Consider the following 17715-nt stretch of genomic DNA (forward strand, 5'->3'; position numbering starts at 1 on the left):
GTACAGTTGTGCCCGTGAATCCACCGGCGATGTGCCCTCAAACGTCTGCCTTTGCTGCCTCCCCAGCCTCACTCGCACCCCAGGAGACGCTCGCATTACTCTTCGCGCTTCGTTTCGTTTGATCAGCCCAAACCTGACTGGGCACCGGCGCTTGCCCTCAAGGACGCTGCCAGCAGCGTTGAGTCTAGGGACAGGCGCCGGCAGTGTTTCGGTGACGCTCTGTCGCAGATCGGGGAAGAGCGCAGGAGTTGGTGCTCTTCCTTTCCAAAGCGGCGTGAGGGACGTCATTCCCCGTCCGGATAGGCAACGGCAGGCCTTGGACCGCGTTGTGCGACTGATAACAGTGGAAACTCGGCAAAGCTGAAGGAAGTCGTTTCGAGCGATCCAGTTTCTCCGCTGCTGTTCCGCATTAAATAATCCCTGTTGTAAGAACACGCTGCTAGATACCACAGCAACACACGAGTCCTTCAGATGTGAGGATTCTATTAAAACACACACAGAGCCCCTCAAAGTACAGAGAAGTAGTGGGTGCTTCCTTTTCTCACATGGAAGCTTTGCAGGGCTGTTGTAAGGCTTGCTCGTTTCCATTTGCTACAATTATTTTTCAAGGAAGTGACAGGTCTGGACTTAAAAGGAAAATCCAGCAACTTCTCTACATGTCCTAGCAGGCTTCTTTAATTAGGAAGAAAATAGACTGTGAGGTTACAGGCTTCCGTTTATGAATTGCTGAGTTCTGAAGTAAAGTAGGAAAACAGTAAAATACCTATTTGAAAGTGAGTGAATTATAAGGCTCTCATTCAAAGTAATTAATGAAAGAAATACTTAATTTTTTGGGAGTGAAATGGGCCTCTGTATCCTTTTAGATTTGTTTCTTTTCCCAGACTCCATTCGGAAAGATGAATGCACATTATCTCCATTCATGTTGGCTTTACGTGTCCCGCAGTTGCTCTGCGGATCAGTTTTTACACGCTTCTATCTCCAAAGGTGTTCACATACACAATTTTGTTCAAGGGTTTAATGGGGTTTTGTGTGTGTTTTCAGGCAGCAGAGGACATTCGTGGGCCTGATCGGAAGTGCTCTGGCACACCGGCACTGGCGTGAAGTTCACTGTCCTCGGGTAGTTTAAACAGAAAGAGCAAACAAATGTCATGTCAGTGCAGGGGTGGCCCAAATTCGGTTCTCATTTGCCATGTTGCAGCAGTGTGACTGAGAGCGTCTGAGCCACGTGTTAGGGTGACATCTGTGTTGAGCAGATGATCCAGCACCAGCAAACGTTGTTAGAGAGGGCGAAGATGATCTAACTTACCATGAAAACACTGTATTACCCGCAGTGAGGTTACAGGTACCATGGAAAAAAGCCTCTTTTGTGTGCTCTTTAACACACTGGTAACATTTTTTGTTCCACTTCCAATACCTGTTGAACCACTTCCAAGCTCAGAAGGTCCTAGTTCTGATGTTGATCTTAACAGTTCATTGTCCATAGCTAGGATCCGTCTGACCAAAGGTAGACATGAGTAGCACTGACACCTCTGAGCTGGTGCCTTTGATTCCCCTTAATGTCAATGGAGAGGAGGAGGCACTTCTGTGGTGGGATTCAGCTCACCCTAAAGTAGATTTCTAAAGCAGGTCAGGTGAATTGTGCTTTGGAGGTGCCATCATCCCATTAAATAAAGGTAACTCAGCATAACCTGTTCTTCTCAGACGGATACCCCCGCTGCCACTCTCTGAAGTTGGGTGGAAGTTGTCCTGTGGCCGCTGTTGAGATGTTCTCAGACTGAGTGCCTACTTTGTCTCTTAGTTGTCTTACTCCTTGCCTTTATTATGACAGCAGCTGCTTTTCAAATGGATGTTCTGAACCAGAAGTGGCACCTCTTTTTTTTAATAGCTTTAGGTGCATTTTATTCCTTAGATTTCCTCTCACTGCTTTTTGAACCTCCAGCAGGCCCTGAGCACCCTCATGCCATTGCAAACCACACCTTCTGAAGAAGGGATGAGGCTTGAACACAAGCCTCATTGTTTCTAGTTCTTTGTTCAGTAACTCTGTGACCTTGGGGGTTTCTATGGCTAATTTATTTGTTAAGAAAACAGCACACACTTAGGAAACTCTTCCTGTATGGTTGTTATCTATGAAAAGAAAGGGAGCTATTGATGGCCTTCCTCTTTTAAGTATTTGAGGCAAGTACCTAGACATTGATTTAGTGTCACAGTTGCTCTACATTAGATCTGAACTCAAGGAAACCTTGGTGGAAAACGGACAGCTAAACACGCTGTGTTCTCTGTCATAATAAAGGTGACATCCCAGCTGCACCAGAAGTAAGGATGTTGGAGACAGAATATGGAGTTGTACTTAATCTGGGCAATAAACCGTAGGAGCAGGTCAGTGCTTAACAAAGAAGCTTTTTTTTTTTTCCTCAAAGAAGGGGAAGTAGTTTGACATGAGCGTTTGACATGGAAGTAGAATTCCTTCCAACTAAAATGTTCTCCATTGTTCTTCACTTATCAACAACAATTCTTTAAAAAAAGTTACCTGGCATGTAACAGCGACCATGTTACTTGAACTCTGAGATCAGCAGCGAAGCAATAATAAAATTATGTCTCTTTTCCCATTCCACTTGTCCAAGTCAAAAATAAAGGAGACATTTTGGAATCTAGTTTTTCAGGTAGACATGTAAAAGTTTTTCATGGGCCTTGTCAGTGTTATGGCCCTGAGGGTGTCTCCCTTCCTGGGAGTTTGCCCATTTGGACTCGGGGATAGCTTTGAGATAGTGCACGACCATGCCTGCTTCACCTTGCACTTGCCCCATCGCCATGGACTTGTTTGGTGACCTGGACTCTCAGCTGAACCTGGTCACTGTCACCAAAGCACCTCTGCTTGTTTTGCTCAGGTACTATTGGGCTGTGCCTTTGTCGGTGAGGCCGCCCTGCTGTCCTCATCTTTTCCACCCAGCCCACCTTGCTGTCACGCTCCGTCCCCCGCTCCCCTCCCCTTCCGGAGCAGCGTCCAGCTTTGCTGTTCCTTGACAGCCGGGTGTAAGAGCATGCCCGCACCTCGCGAGGGAGAGCGGGGATCCCTGTGCTGATTTCCTTGTCTTCTTTGTGATGCTTTAAGGATAAAGAGAGGCTATGAACAATTGGCAGCCTGTTCAGATTCGTGAAGCCCGCTGAAGCGGGGCTACTGCTACATGTCCGCAGCTTTAGTACTTTGGGTGCTGCACTTGCGCACCCGTACTGGGGCAGGAGCTGAACTAGCATCTCCCCAGTGCTGCACCAGCTGCTGTAGCTGAGCTGTGATCTCTTCAGAGCCCAGCCATGAACTGTGCGGGCAAAGATGCTGGCATTCAACTAAAGCGGCTTGGCTTCGGTCCTCTGCAGCTCAAAGAAATACAGGACGATAGCAAAGATGTACATGCAAGTCTGAAATTTCTGCACTGAACTCTGCATTCAGAGAGGAAATGCAGCATGGGCTGGAAGAAATGGAAATACCAGGTCTGTCCAAGTTCCTGAAGCAGCAAATATAGAATCATATAAAAATTATACAAGGTTATAGGCGCAAGAAAAGAGGAATTCAGTAAAAACAAAATGTATGTGCATGTATCAAATAGTGATCTGTTTCCACTGAGGAAACTGGCTGTTTAATGGTAGGATTCGTGCTCAGAGAGGGAATCTTCCATGTAAAATGGTCAATCTGGAAAAACTGCAGTTTAGAAAGTGTTGTAACAAGAGAAATCACAAGGGGGTAGTGTTGTACAGCACTCCAGCCTCCCTGCAATTCCCACGGCAGTGACCCAGTGCCATAAACCAAGTTTATTTTACCAGGGGAAGATACAAAAGTCGCTACCTGCATCTCTTCTGACAGCAGTCCCTGGGAGGATAACATTTTTCTCCGTGCGAGACAAAGACTTGTAGTGTCAGGATCAAAACAGCAGCAGAATTGCCATCTCCTCCTTTGTAGGTACGTTGAAACCAAGTGTGAAATGACAATGCAAGAGGTTTGACAGCTTAAAAAAAAAAAAAAAAAAGCAGAGATCTGTGAAGGATGAATCAATCACGACAATATTTATTCCATTTCTTGGTCTTACCTTTTTTTTTCCCCTACTATAGGTGAAATCATGTGACTCCTTGATAACTAAAGCTGACTTCTCTTACCCCCGCCTACTCTCAATGGCAGGAAGAAACCATGGCTCAGCAGGAGGAGTAAAAGGTGTGTCGGTAACCTCATTCAAGAATGCTCCTTCTAATATTCCTGCTTTTCAGGAAGAGTTTCTTTCTGTCTTTGCTACCCTGCCAAGACTCCTCTCACTGCTCCCCGTCTCATGGGGACCCGGCAGCCCTCACCAGTACTGGAAGAAACAATGGAAAGAGCAGAGGGAATCTCCCCGCCTTTCTGTTGAGCCCGGGCTTGATGTGTGCTTAGAAACCCAGTGAAAATGTGCTTAAGAGCAGAGATGCTTATTTAGAGATGATTTCATAGAAAAGGATTGATTACACTATGCCTGGCATCTGGCCTGTGAAGCTAATGGGAAATGATTAATTTAAAATGATGTGCTGCACTGCGAACAGCCTGAGACAGCTCTTCTCTTCCCAACCCTGTATCGAAAAGGGGCAGACAAGGAAGGGTTCAGGGCGAAGCTACGAATATGATGTACGGGAAAGCTCAACGTATGGCTGCAAAGCTAAAGTCGGTAGCTAAGATCTCAGCTGGTGTATATAGACCCAACGCCGCCGAAAACAGTCCCTGGCACAGAAGGGAAAGCGCTGTGAGAATTACGTGTTTGGCTTTCTTATCCAGCTGGTTGCTCATTCCATCATCGTTTGGCGCCCTCAGTATTGCCCAAGGAGGTAACTTGAGCAAGTCAATCTGTTGATCTTCTTGTGCGAACTGCTCACCCACACACTCTGACCCATCCCACTTTATTGTGTGAAAGGAGCACACTGGCAGGAAATTCAGGCATGCTTTCTTGCAGTAACACCCGTCAACAGTTTTAGGCTCAGTTTGACCACTTCAGCTGGGTTTGGTTTACAGCTGTCAAGCAAAAGGAGAATGTAGTTACAGCGTATTAAAAAATCATGTGACTCTGTATCCTTTTAAGTGAGCTTGCTGAAAGCTGTACAATAGGCACCCCATTCACCATTTACCATACCGATGTATATTGAACATCTCTGGACTCGGGGAAATAAATTTTCAAAATCTGTGAGCTTCCGTTGGAACCCATGAGAAATCTCTTACTTACTTCAGCAGGAACAGAGGCAGACCAACACTACGGTCTTTTGAAAAAGTCTGCCTAAATCTGTTTAAAATACGATTTAGCATATGGTCATTAAAGTAAGATGATCTTTTTAGAAGGTCCTCTGCCATTGCTGTTTTTCTTTTGCTGATAGACTCCCTATGGTATGAAATATTTAGGGGAGTAAGTACCTTTAAAAACTGTGGAGGACGAAGAAGATGGGAATGGAAACTTACTGAAAAAGGGGAGGGTTGGAAGGAGGAGTTAGGGAATTATAGACACATCAGCTTATCTTCAATTTCCTGAAAAATCCTGGAACAAATAATCAAACAATTTGTAAGCATTTAAGAGAAAACAAGGAGATTAGTGACAGTCAACATGGATTTGTCAAGAACAAATCATGTCAAACCGATCTCATTTCCTTACGTGACAGGGTAACAGGCTTTGAGACAGAGGAGAAACAGTTCAAGTCCTAAGTCTTGACAGTAGTTAGACTTTTGACGGGACATTCTCATAAGCGAGCCAAGGAAACGTGGTTTATATGAAGTTATAAATGGCTGAGTGCAAATTGTTTCAGAGAATAATTCTCAGTGGTTCACCAGTAAAATGTAAGAGACATTGTGTGAGAGCTGGTGTATTATTCAATATTTTCAATGGATTAGAAAGGATATTTTTTACATTTGGAGGCAAAGCCATGCAAGGATGGTCTGCAGAGACAGGGCCAGAGTTGCAAAGGGTCTTGAGAAATCAGAACTACAGTCTGAAAAAGGCAGGACACTTTGATTAGGACGAGCACACGGTGCCAGGCTTAGGAAGGAACAAACAGCTACACAAATACAGGCTGGAGAACAACTTAGAATCATAGAATCATAGAATCATAGAATCATAGAATCATAGAATCATAGAATCATAGAATCATAGAATCATAGAATCATAGAATCATAGAATCATAGAATCATAGAATCATAGAATCATAGAATCATTGAGGTTGGAAAAGACCTCTAAGATCACCGAGTCCAACCGTCAACCCAACACCACCATGCCCACTAAACCATGTCCCTAAGCGAACTTGGGGAACAGCTGGAGTTCTTTGGAAAAGAGCATGAAGAGGAGCCCTTTCTCTCCCCTTAGCCGTCAGGAAGCACCGGCTGGAGCCCAGCTTTGGGCTTCGCTCTGCAAGAACCACGGGGGCTAATTCAGAAGCGTGCAGAGTAGCACACAGCAATGAGCAGAGGGCTCGAAAACAGGACCTGTGATGGAAAAGTGAGCATGCCGGGGCTCTTCAGCTTATGAAAGAGTCAGCTAACACGGGACACCATAGTCTTTTCTTCACGTCCATGGTGGACAGGACAAGAAGTACTGACCAAGAGAATTCTGAAAAATACGTTAACTGTGCGGACAGTGAAGTCTTGCAACAAGCTCCTGGAGAAGGTTATCATGGAAAGCTTTTAAGAACAAAAAACGTACAGCCGATCCTTTCTTGTTACGCAGGAATAGAGAAGGTTCTTGAGGTCTTTTCATACTCTGCTTTTATTAAAATTCCAGCAATAATTTTTTATTGTCAAAAGTGGATTTTACACCACGGGCACGTGTGTCAAACGGGAAGCTAGCGCCGTATCACTCGTTATATTAACTTCACCGGCAGGGCACTGAGAACAGAACTAGCAAAGCATTTTGTGACTGCTAATCTAATGATATTAAAAGCTACGTTACACTGAGTATTAAACAAGTGTTTCAGTGTAAAGTGGCATATGAAACTGTTGCTCACTTCTCTTATATGACACTACAAGGGGCAAATTTCCCCTTCAAGGGGACTCCCTCAGGGAGCAGAGAGGGAGAATAGCTGGCCTGGGAAGTGAAACTCCCGCTTGCTCCACACCACACTGCGGCAATGCTGATCTTGTCACTCTCTCTTCATCATGGTGTAGATATTTAAGATAACTGGAAACAGAAACTCCAAAATGCTGCGGGGAATTAGGCAACTTAAACCATCATCCTTCTTAAAATTTATTACTGTGCATGCATAAACCCATTTTTATTCACTTAAGTACATCCAGTACTTGTATTTGATTTGGGACTATTCATGACCATAAGCTTAGATGTGGGTTTAAGTATATTGCTGGCTGGGATCTCATAGTTTTGCCTTGATTTTTCTCCCGTTCACACTGAATCAAATCCTGATGCCACTGAACAATAACTCAGCTCTCATTTCCCTGGGGCAAGAATTCAACTCATACTGCCTATTCTACACTGAGGCTTAGTTGGCTCATGCAGGGCCAGAGATAGGCAGTGGTATTTCGCCTTTAGTGAGTTTCCACATTCCTTTCTGAGGCAGAAAAGTGCTGCCTGCAGTGCTCAGAATAGTTCACGGGAATTTTTTTAATACTTTCAAAAATATCCTCCAAGTAAGCCTTGGCAGTATCTCCTGCACCACCTGCTACTGATACTCAGGAAATCGGGAGCGGCTGAGGAGGATGGATGGAGTAAAAGTTGCCTGGGAATCTCACCCTTACGCTTGTTTTGATGGTCAGCAGAACCAAAATTCAGATTTAGCTGAATGTTCAATCTTGTTTCACTGTATATTTTCCCTGAAAGGAAAATACCAGGACCCTTGATGCTCTGAATGCTTTTACCCTGCTCTTTCACTGATATCCTTTCACGACTCTGGACAAAACTGTTCCAATTACAGCCTTGATCTAAAAATTGGGCATTGGGAAAAAAAAAAAAGACTGGCTGCTACAGCCTTTGCAACAAACAGACGACATTTAATGATAAAGCTGTCAACATGACAGTGGACTTCTACAGTGGAAACCTCTTTCTCCACTATGTGACTGCTGGTTTTAATCTCTTTCCTGCTTTTATTTCTCCTCTCCTTTAAAATGAGGATAGTAACTTCTACATTCTTCAAAGCATTTTGAACATATTTTCCATGTTGCCTAAGCACTGAATGAGCACTGCTAGCCAAAACCAAAGCTGTGGGCATTTAAGGCTAGACTCTGAAAATGTGATGGGGACACACGAAAGGAGAACATAGCTCATTCTGTCCCGTGCTAATAATCTATCTAGCCCCGTGTTTGCAGAGAAAACCTCCACCTACTGCTCCTCACTACAGTGTGCATTGCGTCCCGTACTTCAGCAGAAGACTAAGTAGCCAAAAGTCCGATTGGAGAGGTGTTTAACCAAAAAGCTTCAGGACAGAGGATGTTTTCTTGATCCTTAGCTGCCTGGATGATCTCTGGATACCGGCTCGGTTTTGTACATGCGCAGAGTAACCATCTAGCACAGCTAGCGCAGTGCTTCTCCCCAGAACATCAGAGCTATGAAACACGTGCCTGGTGAGGCCGAAGGGCAGCCGGAAAGCTGTGAAGCTGAACTTTGTGTGTTGCGTTGGCTCAGCAGGCAGGAGGCGGGGCTGAGGGCATGGTTGGATGGAGAGCAGCTGTTGGTTAGAGGTCACGCTCAATGTGTAAGCTGTGTACAAGTTTGTCAGGATCCTTCATCAAGAACAAGGTTTCCAGAAATCCCATGCAAACCTCAAAATCTAAGTGACCAATAATTCTGCATGGAGAAAGAACGTGTCTTTGAAGAAATGGTTAGAAGACAGCCTTATTCAAGAGATAGAGGTCCCCTAAATCTCTTAAAACTCTTCTGTAATTACAACTGGGAATATAGATTTGGATCCGATTTGGTCTATGCATCATTTTTACATTTTCAGGTAATGGCTATTCTGCTCTGCGGATGTGCATAATGATAGCAGTACCTCTTGCTCCTTGGCATAGCAGGAAGTCATCACGCAGCAGACAGCGGAACAAGGGATAATTTATCCTGCGATATAACCCGCTTACTGGGAAGCCCGTTGTCAAAGTCTCGTTAGATCCATTGGGAGAGCATAGGGGAGAGCTTTGCAGGCAACGGCGTGGTGGCAGGGTGGTGGGACTGCTGGAGTCCGTGTTGTTCGGTACTCGCCGCTGGGTTGACTGGAGGGAGCCTTCAGGAAGGTTCAGGCTGACGTCCTGGGAGCGGCAGTGAGAGCCCTTCCTCCCTCCGCCCCACCACTCCGCAAGGATGAGGGTTATGGATGGGTATTTAGAGTGGCCCTTTCCGTCCGAGGCTGGAAGACAGGGCTTCCTGCAAACAAATCCTCGTTGGGGTTTATCCTGTGGGATGTGCCAAAAGCGGAGTCTGCAGGAGCTATCCTTGTGAGGCTTCAGTGCGTGTTCTGTATCCAGTGTAAGTACTGAAACTCAGATACGACGCAAGGTAAGTTTTACCTGTGCCTATGTGATAACCCTGCGTACACAAGAAGATAGCAGTCAGTCTGGCTTAGGCCACGTATTGACTGTTATTGGGCCCAGAGACACTTGAGAGTATTTTGATTGAGATCAGGAATTGCAATTTCCTGATGCGTGTGGGGTGTCCGAGTGTCTGCGTCAGAACCGTCCGGGCGCTTCGGCGCTATGAAGGAGCGTCGGATGCCAGAGGCACCGGCCCCAGCTGTGCAGAAGCTCTCAAATCCTGTGTCTGCAGGCTCACAGCCCATCCTTCAGCCGCCGTGCTGAAGGATCCTTGATTATTGCCTAATTTGAGCCTAGGGAATCAGCCATAACGAGTAGGTGATTGAATGAAATCATGCCTCGCTTTCTTTTCCCCAACACAGCAATTCACCCACATTCGTTCATTACTCAGACTTGTTTGCCAAATAATTTATGCACATAATTTTGGGTCGGTAATTCATTCATATGCAGCCTAAGTGAGTATTTAGCAATTGAAATGAGAAAGTCAAGATGTTTTGTTTGGGCTCACAGGTTTTTGTTTCTTGATCAAACTCTCAAAATCGTGTTGTAGGGGTGAATGCTCATGTCAGTGAATTCAAAATGTAATTTCTGCATTTATCCGCTAATGCACACATATATTCATGATGTCTTCAGTTGCTAGTAAACATATTGATTGCAAAGTCTGTGAAAAGAGAACACAAAGGGAGCCTAAATTCAACCAATTATTTAAAACAATAAAACATATGAAAAACTAACGTGTTGTATGATCTTTTAATTCTGCATGAAAGAAAAAAGGCTACACTGAAATCTGGCCAAAAAGAAAAGTGATAAAATGTGTACTGGATGTTTTCCAGCATCCTCTGAAACATGCAGGGTAGAAAATGTCAACCTTCCCAAATTTGAATATTATAAAGAGAAAAAATAAGCATCAGAAATGTAACCAAAAATCTCATGAACACAGTGATGCTTACCAGAGGAATGGAAAGTGGTAAATGTGACGCCAGATTTTTACGTTATGTCATGATGTAAATCTGTGACTCGCTCCATCTTGAGTACCTCAGTTCTGGTTCCTTTATGGGTATAGAGGGGGGTATATATACATAAATATATATATATGTATAGGGGGATGGCAAAAGGCTGTAGATAGAGTGGAATTGTGAATGACAACAGTTTATGTGGGTTCAAGAGGCCAGAGAGAAGCATCAACTGAGGGCTTCTAACTATCTGCAAACATCTTTGACTCAGGACGTTCCCAAGAGGCAAATTGTTGGAGACTGAGATAGTATCGGAGGAGACACGCTTTATGCTCATCCTGTTCCTGTACCTCTCCTCGGTGTTCACTCTGGCCAGTGCTGGAGACAAGATAAAAAGCAAGCGTGGGTTGAATCAGTCTGATTCAGTGTGGTTTTGATGCTGGGTGATGCAAGGGGTACCCTGGAAACCACAGACCGACAGGTCTTGTCTCTGTAGCAGGCAAATTGGCAAGATGTATCGTCTAATTTTACACTAGGATACTTGGAAATATTGGAGACTGGGGAAGATTGGTCACTACAGAAAGCTTTTTAGCAGGTTTATCGCAATAAATTCTTTAAGAAATGACATTATCATGGGGTAAGAGGGAAGCCCTGTCAGGAATTCCTTTTTTTTTAAAGAGAGGAAAGAAAATATAGAAATAATGATCATTTTTCACAATGGAGAGGTTATCAAGCAGGGTCTCCTAAAGGTCTACTCAAACTGTTCAGAATATTTGGAGCTGACCAGAAAAGAAAGGGATTTCTGAGGTGCCACAGGTAGTACACAATTACGTGGGATTAGTAATTGTGGGATAGTGGGGATAGTCAAAGCTAAAGATTTGTGTCAAGGGAAGAGAGTAGATCCCAATACCTAGTGACTGTAAGGTGAACTCCAGGGAAATTCTGTGTTGATAAGTACCAAATAATAAACACAGGAAAAGTAATTAACTGTATATGTGTAATGATAGATTCTAATGGCTATTACCTGCTCAGGACGGAAATCTGGGTAGCAGCATTGATAGTTCTACGGAAACAAAAATTCAATTCCCAGCAAGACTGAAGAAGATAAGTAATGGACTAGGCAGAGAAAGAGAAGATGGAATCTGTGTCCTAACATAATCCACAATTTTTTTTAAAGACCGTCAAAATAACTAATAGACATTTAACACTTGTTACTTGTCAGCCTCATTTATATTCCAGACATTGTTGTTGAGTATAACTGTTGCTGTAGTCCAGTGTTGTTGACAGCGCAGCCTCATCTGTACGGTATAATTCAAGACATTTGAAAGTAATACATGCTTATTTATATGGAAAAAAAAATTCACCATGGTTAGTTTATTGGCTACGATGTTTGACTCTTGTATAAGTGGGATGAGGGAAAGAAAAATTCTCCAAATCTATCCTGTGCTGGGAGAGGCAGATCGGAGCTGGGAATATGCTCCCCAAGTCTGCTGCACCCCAAAGTAGAGGGAGAAAACATTTAAGTGCACGCACAGAGGGCATCAACAACCTCCCCCCCGAAAGGCCCACAGAAACAACTCTGCTGAGTTAATACCACAAAAGCTGTTCAAAATGAGCTTATTTGATAAGCCACATACATGGAGAGCCAGAACCACTGCTGATGAAATAGCCAGGTACCTTCCCAAACGTTCTCTGCTCTAACGTTTTCATAGCGTGTGTATGATGTTCAATCCTCCCCCCTATACGCGTAAGAAAAGGCGATGTCAAGACCAATGAACAGATAGGGCAGGCCACCAGCCCCATTTTGGAGAGGTTAGACAGTGGACCAGGAGGAACCCCGGCCTTCAGATGAGCAATATGTCATTTTTCTCCTGGTAGGCTGTGAGCACTTTTTGAACGAAATGTTTATCTTGGCCATCTTATTTTGCCCGGATCCCATGCAGGGAAATGGCTGTGTCCAAGTAGGCTGATACAGATGGCAACTGCCGACAGAGTTTGGTCTTCATTCGCAAATGGAAAATGACAGGGAGCTGTTGCCAACCCGAATCCATCTTCCCCATCACCTTTGCTTTGAGGGAGCTCAGCTTTGCAGCAAGTCCAAGACTTGGCAGCTTGGCTTGATTTCCACAGTGGCTCCCGAACAGCTCCATCCAAATACCCACGGACGTGGGAGTGTTCAGCTCCAAATCAGACCTCAGATCCTCGGTGGGAGCCCACCATATGGAGCTGGGTGTTGTGAAAACTCTCAACCCTATGCAGGTCAGCAATCACTTTTATCAGTCTGGTAGATACGTCACTGTGAATTTAAAGGCACAGAGCTTTACTCTGAAGCCCCAGCAGACAAAAACCTCCTGCCTGTGTGTCGGGCCTTGCAGCTGGTGTTGGCTGCAGAAGGCTGCCCATCTGTGCAGAAGGTGAAGCCATGCAGCACTGACTCACCGCCCTGCCACCTCCTCCTTCTGGCAATAACTGGCATGGGCTGCTTCAGAGGACACTGGCAAAGCAGAGCGCTTGCCGTAAGGGAGTTGGTGCTCAAATGATCTGAGATCAAGCCATGCTCAGAGCAGTCATTCCCAGCTGAGTGAGTGACATACAGATTTGAACAGTCCTGCATGGAAAGCGGGTCTCAAAACAGCAGGAGTGAATTTCCAAATCAGTTTGGCTTCCCCTAAAATAATCCCCCAGGTGATACCTTACCCCAAAGTATCACGCAAACATGCATCATATCCAGACAGTGGAGGTGAGATTTGCTGACCAAACACAATGTCTACAAGCGCCGACACCTAGAGCTGGACTAGACACCCGTGGCTCCCTTTACGTGGGCTGAAACACGCTTTTTAATCCCGTAGTCCATGTTCATCCCACAGCCACCGACTGAAGCAGTTCAGATGGGTCTTGCCCTAGAAATGCCTACTTGTAATAAAGAACCTGAGTAACCAGCTCAGATGAAGTTAGCAGTTAGGACACCCCTTAAAGATTGGTGAGAAGAATCCCACCCTGCAGACACTGGGACTCATCTCCAGAGTTTACAGCTTTCGGGAACATTACTGCTGCCCAGTGCTATAAGCCTGGAAATAAAAATATCCTTGGGGCAGAAACCCCCTACCCAGACATGTAACAAAAGACACTGCCTGCTCCAAACTCCTGGTTCTTCTCTCCAAGCCTACAGAGGATCATGGCTGGTCCTTGGATGAAAGGACCAAGACTCTCCCAGAATACCTAGATCTCGTCTTAGTGGTTCAGGCAAAACCCAGTTTTGCTGGGGGCAGAGCGGGTGCAAGATGGGGGGAGCAGTAACGGTTGGGGGCTGGGAGGAGGGGGGTGGCTTCCAGAGAAGGCAGCGATGTTTTGGGGGATCTCGTGTGGGTAGGAGGGTAGACCCAGGACCCTTCTCTTGCAGATGAGGAGGAGAGGTTTTAACATCATCTTAGCAAAATGCTAACATTTTCCCAAAACTGTGGTCCAGGCACACTCTTGTGGTTGGAGAGAGCTAGTGCACACTTGAACGAGGCCATTTCTGCACACGGCAGCCCAGAGGAGCCGAGGCGGCCTTGCGGCTTGTCCTGCCTGCTCAGGGCACAGGCTGGCAGCGGACACCGAACTCGCCCCACCGAGAAGGCACCAGCTACTCCATTTCAGCCACTGCAACCGTAATGATCAAGGCTACTGTGGTAGCCCCCAAAATTGCTTTAAAAGCCTGCATGAGTGCTTTTGTCCGGCTTCGGCTCAGAGCAGCGGTGCGTGCCCTGAGGCGGTTAATAATTTAGCACTGCGGATATTAACCTTTCTGCAGAAATGAGCCTGGTTCTAGGGAAAGGGACACCCCAGCTGCTGGACCACCCAAAGTGGTGGGGGTTTGGGGTCCCCACTGGGATTTGTGTCACCCTGCATAAGGCATACTGGATAATTTTATTTATCTTGGGAACAGGCAGCTCTGCCTACGCATCCTCCCCAGGTGAGCCGCTTTGGATGCTCTCCATCTCATACCCTGCAGCCTTGGCAGTTGGCCTGGCTGCGCTGAATCTCCTCCGCCTCTGCTTTTTGCGGTTTTGCTGAAGGAGGCTGCCTCTTCGCTGGCAGCCTGGGTGAAGCCCTTCAGCCCTGCTAGTACCTGAGTGATGAAAAAGGTGTTGGCACTTGGCTGTGAAAATCAGAAAGACCCAAAGTGATGCTGAAAGTGGATTCCTTTTTTTCCTTTGCTTCTTGCTTTGCTTTTTTTTTCCTTTGCTGTCAGGACACGTAGATCCCAACCAGGAGGCTCCATGCTGTGCATTGTCTGAGGTCCTGGGGTCCATCAGAGACACAGCATCAGTGACCACACTGACTTCTCTGTAGTCTGAGCAAAACTTCCTTTTCCCCTACTTTTTGGGAGTGCCCAGGGTCGGGAGGACTCCCCTCAGTTTGTTCCCTCCTTCTGACCTGCTTGCCACATCTCCCAGAGGCTGTGGCCCTGCTGTACCAATTACCTGGGCTGTGCTGCTCATCCAGCCTCTCCGCTTTGAAAAAAACCATCTTGGTATAGCTCTGATCTGTGGCTTTTCAGAGCAGCCTGTGTAAGGACAGGGATCCCCACGAGATCAATGAGAAAAGCTGTCTCATGCTTCCAGTCTGAGCTACATATATCCATGAAAAGAGATATATGAATGGGAAATAACTGGGAAATTACTTTAATTCATCGATATTCCTACCCAGAGGTATTGCTGGTTGCTTCCTATCTGTATTTTACAGGTAACCCCAGATAACCCCTGGGAGTTTGGATGGCAGCTGCACTGACTCTTCCCCAGCGAATGGCCATCACCACTGGCTGCGTAGCGCTGGGCATGACTCTGCTGTGCTCTTAGCGGGGAGTTTAAATCCTTCCCAAGCCCTTCCCTCTGCTTCCCCGCTCCCTCCTGGGTCTGGGGTGGGGACTTGTGCAGGTAACAGGACAGACTGTCCTGCCCTGGTGCCGTACCATTTCTGAGGTGACTTGTCACACGGAAAGAAGAGAGTCACCGAGTCCCACTGCTCCCGGGAGATGCCGTGGGAGCTGGGCTGAGATGCAGCAGCACCCAGAGCAGAGGGCAAATTTGGGGTCCCTTAGCTCTGCCTCATTTCAGACCCGGTCATGGTGACTGCAGCTTGGGCTGGAGTCACCTCCTCCAGCTCTCCTCACCTAGGATTGACTCTGAATTACAAATGCCAGCATCAGTTATCTGCTTTGAATATATTCAAATATATACTTCAACAGCAGGTTGCCGTCCAAGAGACCCTGGGGTTGTTTCCCTGTATCACCTTGCTCCCGTTCTGCCCTGACACTGGAGAGATCATCTGACAGAGTTGCAGTTAAAAATCATCCCCAAAAAATAAACTACCCAAACCCAAACCAGCCCTGAACTGTTTGGTGGGGCTGTAGGACGGTGCAATGGGGAAGTGGTTTGAACAAAGACCGGACCGGTGCCTTGCGACGATACTGTCAGAAAATCCCAGAGACCCTGGATCTCCTGTAAGGTTTCTAAACATTAATTTTTTATTTTCTTGCTGATGGGAAACATGGCATATTTGCATTTTTGAGCCTGAATAGTTTTAATTCACTTTTTTATTGTACAAGCTCAAGAGGAACATTTACTTTGTTTTCACTGATTAGTTATACAATTATTCCTTTCAGATACCACATGAACCATGAACCATAATATTGTATTCTTTGCTAATACATTTTGGCAGAGGTATTTACATGAAAACACAATACATAAATGTAATGAATTTTTCAGATGAACACATTGGTAATATAAAGTAATCATTTTTTTTTTCCATACACCAAAAATTCATTAAACTTTTCTCAATTAGCAAACTGACTTTTCTAAATAAGCTGCTGATTGAGCAGGAGCCAGTCACGCAAACCAGCTGGATTTGATAATGTTGGATGGTGCGTGTCGCAGGGGAGCACACGAGAGAGAGATTATCTCCGCCGGCCGGAGGCAGATGTCTTCTACTGGATCTGGTTGAAGGGGGTACCACTTCCAGCTGCCCACCAGTGAAAAGTCAGGGTTAGCTAATGAGAACAATCTTCTGTCTGGGAGGTGAAATGAAGTCCTGGGCTGTATCCAGCCTCCAGGCTTGTATCAGCATCCGTGCTGCGGCCAGCCAGGTCAGGGAGAGGATGCAGTTGAGAACGAACCTGGTTAGTTTTCAGCTGGGTGAGGGGGCAGATGTGGCTGCTCGTGTCCCTGCAGCTGCACCGGGAAGAATGAGCCCCAGCCGCAATGCAGACAAGTCTCATGTACTGCAAAATCATTTTTCCTGGATTCAGGAGCCTGTAAAAGTGTTAGATTTGTTTTCCCCAGGTGTGAGTCTGAAACACAGGATCATCTGGCTCATCTCAGGTTTGCTAGGCTGGGTCTGGTAGAGCAACAGCGATTCTGTTCAGTGATGGCATGGACTGTTACAGCTTGGGGAAATAAACTCATCCACCTTCTGAAGTCATCAATGAGCCTTAGCTTTTATTTACAGGCTTTAAAAAAACCCCAAAATTCTGTTTCTTCTTTTTTCCATACTTTCCAGAGAGAGTAATTCCTTTTGTGGACTCATTAAAATATTCCCTGTACAAACCAGTGAATGATGCTGAAATCTCGGTCTCACTGAAGTTAGAGGGAAGCTTGCTACTGGCTTTGTTGGGAAGATTTGACTCTGGTCAAGTCTTTTCATGTGAAGAGGAATAAATCTGTCAGGAGTGGAGTGTCTCAGCACAGTGAACACCTCCTAGTGCCTTTTACATAGAACATACTGTTATATCATGTGCCTGACCTACTTGGCTTTAATAAGCTCATCTGTGTGCAGTGAAAGATAAAAGAAAACCCCTCTTCTGACACCAAAAATCCATCCTGTCTATGGATACGTCTGTGCTGCCGTTGGTAGGGGCTGAACCTGTGCTGATAAGGGCTGGTTTTCCCTCTCGTGCAAGCAGAACTTCCACTGGCACCCAGCGAGGCTCAGACTGGGAGGACTGGACCCTGTTACAGCAGTGGGAAGGACAAAGAGCCAGCTTCGGGGCCTGGGCATGGACAAAGAGCGAGGAGTGGGATCAGTGGTGGGGTTTAAGAAATCCGGCAGGGTGGTCCCTGTGTTGGGGTACTCAAGGCTCAGGAGGGGGTTTGCAAAGACCACAGGCTCTGTGCCCATCTCTTCCCGGACGGGCCATGTGCCCGTTTCTCTTTGCAAACTTTGGTTTCAAGGTACAACTCCCCAGGGCCACCGTGGCTCCTG

General features: G+C 45.9%; 1 protein-coding gene across 1 annotated transcript in view; it reads right to left on the reverse strand.

Moving 5' to 3' along the window:
* The window catches only part of NAA30 (N(alpha)-acetyltransferase 30, NatC catalytic subunit), a 20418-nt gene extending 20130 nt beyond the window's left edge, over positions 1 to 288 (reverse strand). The window contains exon 1 of the mRNA XM_009289874.1: positions 73 to 288. Within this exon, the coding sequence (XP_009288149.1) occupies positions 73 to 288 (216 nt within the window). The remainder of the gene's footprint in view (positions 1 to 72) is intronic.
* Between the last annotated feature and the right edge of the window lie 17427 nt (positions 289 to 17715).

This window comes from Aptenodytes forsteri, unplaced genomic scaffold (genome assembly GCF_000699145.1).
Source record: "Aptenodytes forsteri isolate BGI_AS27 unplaced genomic scaffold, ASM69914v1 Scaffold76, whole genome shotgun sequence".
Taxonomy (NCBI): Eukaryota; Metazoa; Chordata; class Aves; order Sphenisciformes; family Spheniscidae; genus Aptenodytes; species Aptenodytes forsteri.